The 16,000-nt window shown below is 38.3% G+C and overlaps 1 protein-coding gene across 1 annotated transcript; it reads right to left on the minus strand.

Moving 5' to 3' along the window:
- Nucleotides 1-240: 240 nt before the first annotated feature.
- gucy2ca (guanylate cyclase 2Ca) lies at nucleotides 241-14,710 on the minus strand. Its single transcript, XM_053338677.1, has 27 exons — nucleotides 14,353-14,710; nucleotides 12,734-12,846; nucleotides 11,845-11,912; nucleotides 11,534-11,758; nucleotides 11,308-11,429; nucleotides 10,716-10,815; nucleotides 10,496-10,607; nucleotides 10,251-10,395; nucleotides 8,741-8,826; nucleotides 8,463-8,580; nucleotides 8,002-8,083; nucleotides 7,676-7,769; nucleotides 7,206-7,268; nucleotides 7,019-7,090; nucleotides 6,467-6,571; nucleotides 5,071-5,157; nucleotides 4,692-4,824; nucleotides 4,447-4,584; nucleotides 4,131-4,216; nucleotides 3,931-4,022; nucleotides 3,555-3,713; nucleotides 2,606-2,798; nucleotides 2,337-2,511; nucleotides 1,604-1,702; nucleotides 1,358-1,452; nucleotides 1,117-1,193; nucleotides 241-925 (listed from the first exon to the last, which is right to left on the minus strand). Exons 1-27 carry the CDS (start codon nucleotides 14,546-14,548, stop codon nucleotides 718-720), a joined length of 3,243 nt encoding a protein of 1,080 aa, XP_053194652.1. The 5' UTR covers nucleotides 14,549-14,710; the 3' UTR covers nucleotides 241-717.
- Between the last annotated feature and the right edge of the window lie 1,290 nt (nucleotides 14,711-16,000).

A 16,000-nucleotide genomic window follows, 5' to 3' on the forward strand; every position in this document is an offset into this window, starting at 1 on the left:
TATGTTCTTACAAATGACAAAAAGGCATTTTTATTTTATTTTTTTAAAAAATCATACAGGACAAACCCACACAAAAAACATTCCAGGTGCAATTTAAAGCCACAGTTTGAAGTTGTTTTTTTCTGACTTTGGTGCCCCCAAGTGGTATCAAAGCAGCATACACCTCATAGATTATGTTTTGTCAAAAAGTGGTGTCCTATTCACAAACATCCACTATACACTGCAAATTACACATTTTATTGTTTGGTCAAGTACATTTTTTAATTCCCATTATTAACAAGTTAAATGTAATAATTTACATTGTAGCACAGCAGCATACTGACTTTCAGTTGAAAATATTCCACTTTCTATAGCAGTAAATGTTGGGGTTTAAAAGGAGAAGGGCTTATTATTAACACTTTTTCTACCTCAACGAAGTCCATGAAACATTTTGAATGATATATAACAACATCTAAAGTTGGATTCTAGACAAATTAAAAGTGCAAATTGTTCATTCTACTCTATGTGACAGAGGGACGGTATTTCATGAGGGGGAGTGAGTGAAGAATGGACATCAGGTTCCTGTCATCAACACAGGAGTCTCACTTTTAATATTCCTCCTTGTTTCATTGTTGCTCCACTTTCACTCCAACTACTGTCCAAAGAACTCCAGCTGTGCCTATTCAGACAGGCACAGATTAATTCTCGGCTGATATGGTATGAAAAGCTCCTCTGTGATCACAGGTAGGTACTGGGGTCGTCAGTGACAGCCAGGTGGAAGTACTCTGGCGGGCTGTCCCTTTGCAGGCTGCTGTTGTTGTCGCTCTGACGGATTTTGGTCGACAACGTCTTCCTCTTTCTGAAGCTGTCGCTCCCATTTCCACGCTTCTCTAGACTGGACACGATCATCTCAGCCAGGTCTTGCTGGAGCCGCTGGAAATTCTCCCTGAGACAGTGGCACAGGAATTATTTTGGATTACGGTAGGCAATATTCAAATGAGCACATATGTTTTATTAATATCATTATTAAGATAGCCTACTGATCATATTTACCCTTATGCATCAAAAAATTTGCTCAAGATTTACGCCTTGACTTGTTTTTAAGTGTTTGGAGTACATCTAGACGGTTTTACTCACGCTGTTGGTGGTGTTGGCAGGTTGTATTTCCCCCCGGTCACCCCTGTTAACCAGTATGTCATCTCTTTGCCTTTACCCTGTGGTTGAGGCACATATGGGGACACACACACACACACACACACACACACACACACACACACACATACAGACACATAGTTAAGGTAATAACTACTATCTGTACATTGTGATGTTAATAACTGGATGAATAAGCACATAAAGAGGCAAAGCAAACCCAGCTCACCTTTAGGTATGTCTCTCCTCTCTTTTCATACTCAAACTTGCAATCTGTCCTCTGCAGGATGTTGATGGTGGACTGACTGACATGAATTCTTAGAGCTGGAGAGACAGCATGAGAAAGAATCAAACCAAGCTGGACTCGGCTATTATAACTGTGGTAAAAATATCTCTTTATGTATGTGTGTGTGTGTGTGTGTGTGTGTGTGTGTGTGTGTGTGTGTGTGTGTGTGTGTGTTATGCCATCTCTTACGCAGGCCCGTGGACTCCATGCGTGAGGTGGTGTTGACTGTATCTCCAAAAAGACAGTAGCGAGGCATCTTGTTCCCCACCACTCCTGCTGCACACGGTCCTACTCGCCATACACACAAATATAGAAGTCTTAGAGTCTAAATCCTTTTTCCATGTTCTTCACAAAACATGTATGATCATTTATATCATAGATGGTAATGTGAACAGACGTGTTTGAGGTTGTCTGATTTATCCTGGAATAATCATTTATATTATTCAACCACTAGATGTCGCATTAGTACAAGCAAGAAGAGAAACTGAGTTATAAGCCTCCTTCTACTTTCGTCTTCACCTTTTATATTGCAATGAAGTAGTTGACATGGTAACAGTGTATTATTACCACTGACTGATTATTTTTAACCACTCTTACAAACAGTATCTCAACACTCCCTTCAGTTGCTGAGTTCTGTATTCCTCTATATTCTCTAGATGTGTAGAAATATGTAATGAAAATGAGAAATAAATAAATGAGCCAAGAAAATAGGAAACATAAATCATAAGAGAACATAGTTACATACTTTGGGAACTTTTTGTTAATAATTCTAAATGTCAGTTTAAATTACTCTTTTCATATATTAATTTGAGTCAACTTTGTGAATTTGCCACCACTATTTGATATATGGAAACACTGCACAAAGTAATAGGAAGCATAATGCATATGCCTTAAAATGCAATAATACATTGATTTATGTTACCTGAATGCACGCCAATACGGATCCACAGAGGGATGCCAGGCAGATGCTGCAGCTCAAAGGTCCCTACAAATGCCAGGATGTCCAGCGCCATGTGGGCGATGTCCACTGCATGCCTGTCACCGTTGCGTTTGGGCAAACCTGAGGCAACCATATATGCATCCCCTATCGTTTCGACCTGAGAGATAATTCATGATACGCCTTATTAATAAAAACATCTGTATTTTACATGACTTACAACAGGACAAACAGCAGAAGCATCACAAAGGTACCTTGTAGACATCATGATGATCAAGGATGCTGTCAAAGTTCTTGTAGATGTTGTTGAGCATGTCGACCACCTCCATGGGGGTGCTGTAATAGCAGAGAGTGGTGAATCCCACAATGTCGCTGAAATAGATGGTCACCTCCTCAAACAGCTCTGGCTTCACTCTGCCAGTCTCCTTCAGTGAACGCACCACCGGACTGAGGAGAGAAAAACGGTCATGTTAACTGTTGGCTTCAAATTACATTAATAAATTATATTTGTGCTTAGGTAATAAGACATGTATAAGCACAGATCAGACACTAGTGGCCTCTTTATAGTGGGAGAAATGAAGATTGTTTTGAATCATAACATACACAAGTGCATATTGTATATTACTATATATTTTTGCTTAGAGGGTGGAAAAATTCCTACATATCCTCTTTCAAACTACCTCCTGGTACCAGACTTAAAATATGAGAAATACACAAGAAACAAGACAGTAAGAAAAAGAAACTATTTGCCAACTATTTGGTTGGCAAATATTTTCTGGGCAACTGATGAATGTAAGTCTACAATTCACTATCCTTTTTCCTCTGTTTTCTCCTGAGGTGGCTATTTAGCAGCTAAATTTAGCTCAACCAGGTTCATCAGATAGTCACTTTGTCTTTCTGTCATCTGGTGTGGGGCAGGTAGTGTGCAGTAGGTAGATCTTTCCCAATCAAATAGCTCCCTGCTGCTGCTGAATATGATGCTCATGACAGCAGAGTTTGTGGGCCAAAAATCAATGATCCAATAGAAAAGGCTTCATAGAGTTGAGGGAAAGCACAGACACATCTCTGTGGGTAAGCACGTACGAGCAACCCATTTTGCATTACAGTAAGTCACAAATATTAATCATATCAGCTTTAAACATGTTTTTGCTTTCAGCTACTCTCTGCAGTCTATCAGCAGAAGCAACTACAGTACAAACCTACCCAGGAAGTAGCATAAAGTTGAGGTGATCAGCTCTGTCCCTCTCAGCTTTGTATAAAGCGGTTCTCTCCTCCACCAGACGCTCCAGAGTCCTGGAGTACATCTGCAGGCGACGGATCAGGTTGTCCATGTATGTTTCAGTGTCTTGATTGTGCAGGTTACTGTCAGAGAGAAAATATTGCTAGAATTTTAGATTGTGGTAACAATTAGTGAAGAAGTTAAGTGGTCTGCACACAGTCCTGACTTCAACCCCACTGAACACCTTTGAATTGCATCATCAGTGCCTACTCTGTTTGAGTATCCACTTATATTTAGCCATATAGAGTATTATGTGATTATTTGAAAGTCACTCTAAATGAACATATGGTGATGACGTACCTGAAAATCTTACCCAGACTTAACTCTATTCTCTTAAAATCTGGCCTTCTTTCTGGATCTTCATCCCAGCAGTTCTTTATCAGCGTGTACAACTGTATGCAAACACACAAACACATTCCCATTTTTATTTATCTTTTTAAGACTTAATGCTCTGAGTATATTAACAGGAAATGTCCTCAGTGTTTGATGTATGTCTTTACCTCTATTTCTCTCTCCGATGCACTTTCGAAGAGGTCAGGTCTGAAGATGACTCCCTGACTGGGAAACTGCACCCTGTAGAGCTTTTCTGAACATTGAGATAAATGATGTGAACAGGACATAGCTGTGTATGATCCATCTAAACTATCTTGTACTGAAGTGAATGATTTTTGTCTTAATAAATCCATGTACGCACACAAACAATCAAGCTTTCTAAAGGAATTAATTATTCATACAAAAAGCCCTTAATTTAAACAAAATATAACCCCCCCCCCCCCAAAAAAAAAAAAAAATTGATCAAATAGGATCCAGACCTACCCCTGAGGTCAGAGCAGCTCTGTGTATAGAACGGGGCCTGCCTCATAATGATTTCATGGGCAATGATGGCATAGCTGTAGACATCGCCTTTTTGAGATACTCCATCTACACGGAGATGCTCCGGGGCGGTCCACACGTCTGAGGATGAGGATGAAGATGAGGATAAGATGAGAGGAGAGAAGAGGAGCCTGTGCCACTGATATTCTAAGATCAATAATCAACCTCACTGATGATGAAAAACTCACCTCTGCCTGGTCTCAGGATGGTGTGGCAGCCAAAGTCAGTGATCTTGACCACCATGCGGTTGTCGACCACACAGTTGGTGGACTTGAGGCGACCGTGAACCGCAATATTACTGGAGTGGAGATAAGACATGCCCTGTAGAGGATATAAAGCAGGAAAACTGTAATGAACAGGTTGGTGCATTAGGAAAATCCTGCTACATTCATATACATAAATAAATGACAGAGGCACAGTTTTTAAAAAAAATTATAATAATGATAGAAATAAAGGCATTACTGTGACAAAGTAGTAACTTGGTTGCTCACTATGGTCTTCTACAAAAAGCTTAATGAATGAATGAGAATAAAGTGCACTAAAAAATTAAACTTCCATAAAAAATACCTTTGCTATGTCATACATGACTGATATCTTAAACTCCATGTCCATGAAGGTTTCTTCTGGGTAGGAGATCCTGTCATTCAAGATGTACTGAAAAAAAACACACATTAAAAAGTTAATATACTATTAAATGTAACTTGTTCCAACTTGGCTGCCTTAATATTTTAGACTAAGTCAATCAATACAAATAGCTCTTTTAACCCCATTAAAAGATATTCTGACTAAATATTGCATTTAGTGGATTAAGATCTGTTAATTTATTAAGCTGCTCAGACAGCTGTTTTTTTCTGTAAATCTAATTCAGATGAAATTTGGTTTTCATTTGTATTTTCTCAATTTAAGTTAATGGCTGCTATATATTTGTAGAGTTAGGGTAAAGTTAACACGCAACACACAGCAACCTCAGAGACAGGGAGTGAAATCAATCAAAATTTTATCATGGTAAGCGTTTTTATATCCTTATGAAAAGAAACAACTGTGATTTATTTTAACATGTATTAAAGTCACACAGCAAGTTTTCATCATGTGTGTTTTCTTCACACTACAAAAAAGAGAATTTTAACAAAAAGTGCATGCTGGGAAACCTGCGGACATTCTGGTCATGTTCAGAAACTTAATGTAATGAGTTAAGTGAGCACCAGTAAACTGGTGATGGGTGTGTGTGTGTGTGTGTGTGTGTGTGTGTGTGTGTGTGTGTGTGTGTGTGTGTGAGTGTGTGTGTGTGTGTGTGTGTGTGTTACATATCTCATGCACTTACTACTAGTATGTTCTTTAAACTATGTGACCACAACTTATCAAATGAACAGTAAAGGGAGTAGAAGGAGGCCGCTGAGCATAAACAACATGTTAGTCTGTCTGCAGTCATGTACCGTGAAAAGTATGTTCTCTGTAAATTACAGTCAAATGCAATTCAGCGTGATTCACAGTGAATCTATAAATCTATAATCTAAATGTGCATTACAATCAATACAGGTGATGATGACACATACATTTTACAAGACCAAAAAAACTATGCATGGTTCTTTAATAATGAAAAACTTCAATGAATTTTCAAATCTGAATGTGGACCCAGATCTGCATTAAAACTTCACACACTGATCTTGGGATACATGTGCAAAGTATTTTATTCAAGTACACAATCATTGCAAAAAAGATCATCAGAGTTATTAAATTTGTGGATCTCCACCAAGAAATTAATTTATTTTTCCTCACCCCATTGTCTAACTTTCAAATTTAACTGAAACGTGTTAATTTTTTTATTTTTTATTTTTTTTTAGCTCTGCTGCAAACTAAGAGACCTTTTTTCCTGTATTAAAAAACATCTTTCGTTGTCTGAAAACAGATAGAAAGGAAATCTGACAGCAACTGAATCTGATGTACAGGCAAAGTGTGAGCTTACCCTGAGAGAGCCCCTCTGACACAGTTCAAACACGCCAAACACACCGTACTCAAACTTCACTGTGCCGTAGAACTTGGTCAGGTTGTAGTAATCGATGCGCATCAGCTGAAACATGAAGACATGGAAGAGAGAGGGAGGTGAAAAATAGGGTTGGACATAGACAATACACTTATCCTACTATCTTAACATTTATTAGGCTACATGACATCTGACAAGTAGGTGTTTTCCTAAACCAGAGATGTGGTTGTGTTGAATGTGTCAATGACAGTATTCAGTCATTTACTTTTTTCTCATGTTTTAAAGACAAACCACAAAATCTATTAATAACTAGCAGGAAGATGAATGTCTTAGCTTAGAGATGCATGTGTAAATTGGACAAGAAAGAAAATTGAAAGTGGAGCTGAAAGAGGGAAAAAAACAGGAGATCCACCTATGAAAACTACCTTGAAAACTACACAGCAGACAGCAAGAATGGAAACAAAACAAAATGAAATGAGTAAATAGTTTTCATGATATAATAAAGTGCAATTGTTCCAATGCTTTAAAGCTCACAATATTAAGCTCGATCCTCTGGTCCTCTGTGAAGTCTCCGTCTGTTTGCTTGAGCTCCTTCAAGATGACCGGCTGAAGAAAGCAAAGAAACAGGACACACTCAAACAGGTTCCCGACATGATCGTCTCTTTCTTTTTATTCTCTCTATGATTAAATATTGATTTTCGGAAGTTGGATTTGCTATTACCTTCTTGTCATAGCGACCTCGATGATTGAAGTATGTGCTGTTCTTCCTCTTATCATCATCGATCTGTTAAGCACACACACAATATATAATATAACTGATCTCAGTATCACAGTTTTATTATACCTACCTTCCACTAACTTCTTCTATGTCATCTACTCTCACTTTATATCATGTCATCACTTATCTTATATCAATCTCATAAAACCTCATCTCACATCACTTACTTAATTTCACGTTCGCGTTCTTTCTCATCTGTATTTGCATTCTCACGTCATTTGATGTCTTGGGAAAGAACGTTTTTTACTTTAACCCCCCCCCCCATCATGTTGGATGCCAAATGATGGTCTATGACTGAAAGCTTGCTGCGGACAGTGTGCTGGAGATTCATTTCTTTTAGTGCAGTCTGCTTCTTTATCAGCTCAAGTTTGTAGTTATAATCTAAGATACAGAAAAAGTTGATTGCTGTTTACCTTCAGAGAGACCTCCTTCTCATCCAGCGGGGCAATCAGGTGCGGGTCAATGTGGGACCACTTTTTCTGCATATCGCGCTCTTTCCTGTTCTGCCTATTGTGATATATAGAGTAAATACATACATGAGAACAAGGGACATTTGACTCTCATATCTCTCTCACATCACATCCTATTACAGTTTTCTTATGTGACCAAAATAAATTGGGAGGAAGTGGAATTCCATATTCTTCTTGTCTGAATGCAGTGTCCAATGCTTTGTCTAGTCAAAGTCAGCTTGATTGCATGCATACAGGCTACAGCTGTGAAATGTGTCTGTGCTGTTTACCTGTAGAAGATGAGAGCAATGGCCGTCACCACGACAACGCTGAGACTCAGAACGATGACAATAATACTCTGTGTATCAAAGCCTGGAAACAGACACAATGTCATTAAGCTTTACCTTGAATATAGACTATTATATTTCACAATATTTGAATCATGTTTGTTGCCAGGATGTTGATGTTGTTGTTTCTCAACCTTGTGGCTGGGGTATTCTTGATGTACAGATGGGGGTGCTTGATATTTCAAACTACCCTTTCATAATTTTAAGAAAAAACACAAACAAAAAACTATGCTGTGAGGTCCCAAAATTGTAGTCACAAGACAAGAAAAGGGTGAGAAACTGCTGTGTGGTGTCAACAGTAAAGCCCCACATCTCCTCCTCTACACCATCTGTGTGTGTGTGTGTGTGTGTGTGTGTGTGTGTGTGTGTGTGTGTGTGTGTGTGTGTGTGTGTGCGTGTACTACCATCTAAATTTTCTGGCACATCATCAGGGAGGCGATTATGTGTCCAGGGCAGAGCGGGGTTTTCATCCTCCACTGTAGATTTATTTTTGGCTGTGTCAAACACTAACAGGGTTTCATACTGAGCAGAAACAGAGGGAAAGGTTAAAAACAAATGGTCACCTTTATACCGACTCTTTAAAACAAAGCAGAGGAAGTTCAGCTACAAAAATAAAAACAAACAAAAATGTATGGCTCAAATTCGGACTGTGGTAACAGATGAATGGACAGTATAGTCTCACCTTGCCAGTTATAGTTGATGTGTAAAGCAAAGAGAAGTTAGCATCTCTGTCACCATACTCATCGAGCTGATAGTATCCTCCCCAACCTGCTCGCAGCAAATACACATATAAGCAAACCATACCAAGAAAGCATTTTACATTTGTGACTTTTATGTCTTTGTAATGAATGTACAGTTATAATCATGAAAAAGGCTTATGAAATGACCCTGTGACTTAATTAGTAACAACATGTATGATCAATTAAAAGTCAGAAAATGGTGACAAATAGCCATCACACAAAATTGATCTTTTCAAATAGCTCTTTTTGTCTGATCAACCATCCCAAACATAGAAATATGTAGTTTAATGTGATGTAAGAGACGGAAAGAACAGCAAATCCTCATATTTGAGAAGCTAGAGATCAACTGTTTGCAATTTTTACTTGAAAAATGACTAAAATGATTAAATGATTAGTGCTGCTGTACACAAAACAATCAGTCATATACATAAGGTGACTTTAGGGACACCAGAGATTTCATTGTGTAAATGTGCTTGTGGTTGTGTTGCATAATAAGCTTTGCTATTGAACTAACTTCACAATGGCAGACCTGCAACCTGTCATGTTAATGGAGGCTGCCAAGGCAAATTTCAAAGGTTGGAGCGTCCATGTACGGAAGCACAACTCTTGGCTGTCTTACCAGGCAACAATAAAACTAATCATAAAACAATGGTGTAAATGTTCACAGTCATAAATAAGCTATCTAAAGCACACTCTCTGTAAGCTTTCATAATATACTAAAGTAGGGTAATATTTTCATGGAGGATATAGGAAAACAATTTCAAATCTTATATTATATTGTGTTATATGTTCTGATGAATGCTTAACAGTTATCTAAAGCATGAGCAATTTATATTTGTTGTGCTGAAAACATGCAGCAACTCCAGTATAGTCCGTCAAAACCTGACATATGAATCTACTAAACCAATAATATATAAATAAGATGACTATCTCTCAGCAACACAGAACAACATAACCCAGTGATTATCCAAACAAATGAGCTTGTCTATAACCAGTGGCGTGCACAGACTTCTTGAAGGGCAGGGGCGAAAAGAAAAATAAGGGCACATACAGCACGTTCTCGCTACTGAGGAGGGCACTTTAGTGCGTGTTTTTTGCCACCCAACAGGGCAGTTTTGTGTGTTTTGCCAACCAGGAGGGCACCTTAGCACACGTTTTGGCTCCCAAGAGGTCAGTTTACTGTGTTTTGCCAACCAGGAGGGCAGCTTAGCACGCCTTTTGGCTCTCAAGAGGGCACCTTAGCACGTGTTTTGGCTCCCAAGAGGGCACCTTAGCACGTGTTTTGGCTCCCAAGAGGGCACCTTAGCACGCGTTTTGGCTCTCAAGAGTGCACCTTAGCATGCATTTTGGCTCCCAAGAGGGCACTTTAGCCCACGTTTTTCAACAATTGGGACATGGGGGGGGTGGGGGGTGGGGGGCGCTTATCACGGTATGTATGCTTATCATACATACCGTAAATGGTTGCATTTCCAAACGGGTTATAACTCAGAGGCACTTCAGTGGATCCTGTGTTACGTCGCTGACTGAGTCGCCAGTTCCTGAGCGTTTGGCCAAACAGCAGAGCCCCGTCATGATATCCAGCCACATAGTCATTAATCTGCCCATTAGATTGAAAGACAGAGAGAAAGAGATCAAGATTTACATAAGAGATGTTTCCCTACACACAGTCTTGTTTGGGTGATTAAGTTGCAGCTCACCGTGCCGTTGTATGATGAGTTTGATCCAATGCTAAAGTTGCTCTGTGGAAGTGTGACCACCACGACATCCCACATATCCTTAACGGATGTTTTGTTGAAATAAAAATCAGGGCTGGTGGAGGGAAAAGAGAATTATTTTCTACACATTCATTTGGTTTCTCCTTTGACTGAAAAGGTAATCAGTGTATAGACAAAATGGTCAAATTAGGGCCAGTCTTACTTGTTGATATCGAGGAGAATGAACATGATGTCCTTGTCGATGTTGGTCGCATTCCTCTTGATGAAAACAATGTCATTGACACTCCCGCATAGGATGATAACTGAGATAAATAAATTAGTTTCACTCAAACCTGAAGGTAAGATATTTAAACCTTACTCTAAGCATCATTTAACACAATTTTGGTACAGATGGACTTTCAGAACCACTCTATGTTTTCAGAACCACTCTATGTTAAAATCACCCAAAGAAAACAACAAAAAAGTGGTCAGATGTTGATGTTGATGTTGATGATGATGATGATGATGATGTTCTACCAGAGTAAAAATGACTAGACCAACACTAGAGTTACATTTCTTATTACACTAAACACAAATTAAGTTTAGGTTGAAAGATTGAGGGATCACATGAAGCTCACAAATATACTGATATTTTGCCACGTCATTATACCTCTTGTGATTCTGTTCCGATTAGACTTTACTTTATTTCTAGTGGTGATATTAGATGATGTTTTTCAGGTCAACATAGACATTTGGTTGATCAACAGCTCAGAATGAAGCGCTATGGATATTGTATCTCACAAAGGAATACCCACTGTTGCTGTGTCTTTTTGCAGTAGGCTTGAGGATGTGGAATAGCTCTACCTCTGAACGCAGCATCTCTCTATCTGTGCTTGAGGCAAACCTGGAAGAGGGTGCTTCCAGTGCATTGATGTACCTGTGGTGAAAGCAAGGAGATCAAACATGAACAGAAGCACACATTGGATATTTCATTTCTGCTTCAGAGGTCACTCAAGTGACCTGCAGTGTGTGTTGTCTCACCAGAAACAGTCTTCAGATGCAGTTGCACTTGTGAAATTCTTGTAGACATAGACCTGATTCCATTTATCTTTAAATGGCAGTTGTTCCTTCATAAAGTTGAGGAGAAAGTCTGAGATCTTGCGTGCCGGAGGCAGTATTCGGGTCAGTTTGGGCTTGTAGTCACAAGAGAGACCAAAGCTCCCGGCAGAGATGATGGGAATGCTCAGGCTCAGGCCAATATCATCACTGAGGGAGATAACAAGGGATGGCAAATCAAAGATCAGTAAGCTATGAAGTGGTATTTGATTAAAGCGAGTTGGAGTCATACTCACTCTACTAACTGGAAGGTGGCAAAAGTGCAGGAAGGCCCCAGCATGACACATCCAACTTTATTTTCACGCTGCAGAAAGATGCAAATATTCTGTCATCACAGTCATTGCCAAGGTCCAGGTAATATACTAAATAAATGTTGCATTAAAGATGTTATTCCAATGAATTTAGACAGTTATTTCATGATTAAGTATTACAATTTAAACTATTACTGTCTATTTTTATTCTGGCTCACAATCTCCTACATTTCCCAGAATTAATTTCATCAATCCCTGCTGTGGTGGGGAAGTAGGAGCATTAACAGAATGACTCTCATATCATGCCTAACGAGTGTATCTACTGGAAGTTCAATATACATTATTCTGTGCCTTCACTGCATTGTGGTCCACAGATTGATATATTTGCATCTCGGCTTTCTACTACTATGATGGTAACCCCTGCAGTAGTGATATTTATGTAGTGAGTAGCAGTTGATCATTGACTGTGAAGCACTGACAGCAACACTTGACAGCAATATTGATTTTTCAGATAATGTACATCTTACCTCCTACTAGCCTTGTTATTGTTCTGTAACAGTTTTACAGAATTACTTATTTCTAATTTTATATTAAAGTTTGCTATGATAACCATCCTGTCATGGATCAACAGACATGTACTTGTGATTCCTAGACTGATCAACTACTAAAAAGGGAACATGTAATGAATGTACACTGAGCCACAGAATCTAGAATGAATACAGAAATGTTGATCGCCTTGTAGTGGACAACAGAAATATCACACAGTGCCTCCTCATTTACCACAACACCCTTGATTCAACAATGTGTGTACACTAACAAGAAACCCTTTAAATACTTTAATTGAATCTTTATGACATCATTTGACCACACTCACATGCAACATCTTGAGTATTGCCACTCCCTCACAGGTGCTGCTGGCACAGCCCTGCCGGTTGTACACAGTGGTGTTGAACCCAGTGTAGGTAGCCTTCAGAGTGAAGTCTATACCTTGAGTCATAGAAAAAAGATAAGTGTTATTAATATAAAAATGAACTCATTAATCTCTTTGGATTGTTAAGATTAGATTAGACTAGACTGACTTTAACACCCACCACTACAATTTTTGCTTTTGATTTCTGCCACGAAAAAGGAAAAATATGACTTTTACAGTGGCAGCAAGCCAAGAACAGCATGAAATAACAAGCCTTTGAAAAATAAACCATAAAGAAATGAAGCATTATGGGTTGGATACCTCATGCTCTTTGAAGATATATCTGAGAGGGTATCAAGGTGAGTAAAAGTACAGTATGTACAAGAAAAATAATCATTCTATTTTTTCCCCTTACTTTTCTGAACATGTTGTGATTAGGCCTGTCTGAGAGGGGGAAATTACAATTACATCAAACTGCTTACAACTCATGTGCATAGTAACGTCCTATATTATAACAACAGGTTGAGAGTAGATGGTGATTTCTTTTGAGGCGGCACCAACCAGAAAGGCTTGGAACCACTGGTTTATGTTGCATTTAGCTTTCTGATTGAATAAATTGATACTTTGGTCTTACTCCAACAACACAGATTATTCCCTAAATAAACAAAACCATTTAAATTCATAGAACTTCAAGGAAAATTGTACTTGTTTGTTGTTTTAGCAGGATTTGGATTACTTTTTTTAGCCAACATTTAGCATACATTGTTTAGCCTATGTTAGCACAAACACTGAAAGAAGCCAAAATGGAAGATGCCTTTCAATACCTCCTGTTTACTTTACATGGTATATCTTTTTAGCTAGTGAGCCAGCCAGTATATCTAAGAATCTTTCATTCAGTTTGTTCAGAGGTGAGAAGGTCAGGACCTCTGAGATGGTCATTAGTGGTCAGATAACAGCTCCAACAAGTCTCATTTTCTATTTCTACAAGTTCTTAAATAAAACAAAAAGACTGAATACAAGTCTTTAGAGTGTATTGACCTCTATGTACTGTAATCAGAGGTTTTCTCTATGTCCTACAAATTGGCTTCTGGCACACTGTCTTTGACAAATTAATTGTTACACTGAATTCAAAAGTGTATTGATACATTATGTTTACAAATTGATTTTAAAATGCTATTTTACTTATCTGATTAAAACCTACTTCATCCAGCAAAAACTGAAACATAGGCTTATTTTAGAACCAAATTTTATATAAGTTAGTTTTTGTCTTATCATCCTCAACATTTTCTTCAATTTGTACAACAGCTGTGGTTAAACCTTTTCTTTCTCAACAACATGAGAAACTACATTCATGACCAGGCTTCTTAACTTTAGGGGTTGCTATTGACTTCCTCCTATAATACATCTCTGTTAATTTACAACACATCATTGATATCTTACTTTAAAAAAAGGAACCATATCTCTTACCTCATAAATTTACATCATGTTTTTAAAACATTCATATTGGAAGCTTTGAAGCATTTTTATGCACATTGTATCAAATGATCATCATCCATTCAGCCTTATTTAGGAACAGTCCATACCTTGCTCAATGTTCAAGAGGTTGTCCTCTTTGATGGCTTCTTCCACCGCCCCTTTCACTCCTGTAAGTGTGTCTTCCAGCAGCACAACATTCATGGTGTATTCCTTTTTGGAGTTCAGACAGTCCTCCAGCACCTGGTTACCAGCCACCGCCATGATCAACATTCCCAGATAAAGTATACTGTGTGAGCGGTACATCTTGAGATGTTCCTTTTTCTCTCAAGAAACTGTATCTTGTCCAAAGTTTCTACATGTCAAAAATATATAGCTCTATTCCAGATAAGCAGAAAGTTGAATTTGGGTTTTACATTCGTTCTCCTGAGCAGATTATCTCCATCAATTACATAAATCCAAAAACAAAAGTGAACAGGGCTCCACAATGACTTGGCAGAAATCACTGGTCTTGTCTCGTAATTTACTCTCCAGCATCCAGATTAGCAAAAATATTAATAAACAGGCTTCTGTCTGGGAGCTTGACCAAAACCACTTTTAGTAAAGACAAAAGAAAATGTGGCTTAAAGACAAGAATAGTTGTCCTCACGCCTGTTGTTCCTCTATTGAAAGCCTGAGATCAATACTCCGTCCACCTGTCCTTCATGTGTTAATGAACAACTGTTAGATGACAGTCATCCACCAGTCAGAGGGAAGGCAAATCAGGAAAGACTCCCACACTCCATCTAGACTGAGTCCTCACATAGAAACTTACTAAGATCATAATTCATCCTGTTTGTAAACACACGGTTTGGGCTGGCCTTCACATGACATCATCAAGATTATTCACATTAGTCCATTTCTGCAATGTCCAATTTGTAACTTGTAACCTGTAAATGTTTTAAATACCAGTAACTTTGCTGGAAATGTATTTGACAAAAAATGATTAAATCTAGTCATGACTTATATATATATATATATTAGAATAAAGTTAGACTGTGAAATTCCCTTTTTTCTGCAATATGTGTGTTTAATTCACACAATCTGCTATATTCTGAAGACTCTTATTCAAAGCAGAGGCGGGGGAGTGCTCGCATGGTGAGAGGGGCAAAGGTCACAGGAGGCAATAAAAGTGAAGGCTTAGGTAGAGCTGATAAACATTGTCTGCTATAAAAGCAAGGTGGATTAAGTCTATAAAAGTCTTGGCTGCTCGTAAACCAGCGTCACCTCATTTTCAGAATTCTTTTAATACGAAGGTGTATCAAATCAACGGTGTACACAGCAAACACAGCCTGTTATTCTTATTTGTTTGTGTGCAAGAGGATCACTAAAGCTACAGTTTCGTGTATCAAAATGTTTCTGACATGTTTCAAATTTCACCTGCTTGTGAAAAAATACCCGCAAATGAAGATTTTGTACAGCACAGGCCAACGCTTTGATTAGTATGTCTATTATTATAGTTTGTTAACACCATGTTAATCAGAGCAGAAGTAAGTCAATGAATCAAAGATATTATAATCTGACTGTTAGATCTGTTAAAGGTGGTATCAATATTTTCCTCATTGTCAACAAATCCCAAGAAAAGTCAACAATGAACTGACCATGTTATCAGTATTGTTTGTGTATCCAGTTGTCTTCTATAGTATATCTTTTTCCTCTGTGCCATTCATTTGTAAGGTCATTTGTTGTTCAAAAACTATTAAAAACTAAATAAGTCAC

The sequence above is a fragment of the Scomber japonicus genome, chromosome 18 (genome assembly GCF_027409825.1).
Source record: "Scomber japonicus isolate fScoJap1 chromosome 18, fScoJap1.pri, whole genome shotgun sequence".
Classification (NCBI taxonomy): Eukaryota; Metazoa; Chordata; class Actinopteri; order Scombriformes; family Scombridae; genus Scomber; species Scomber japonicus.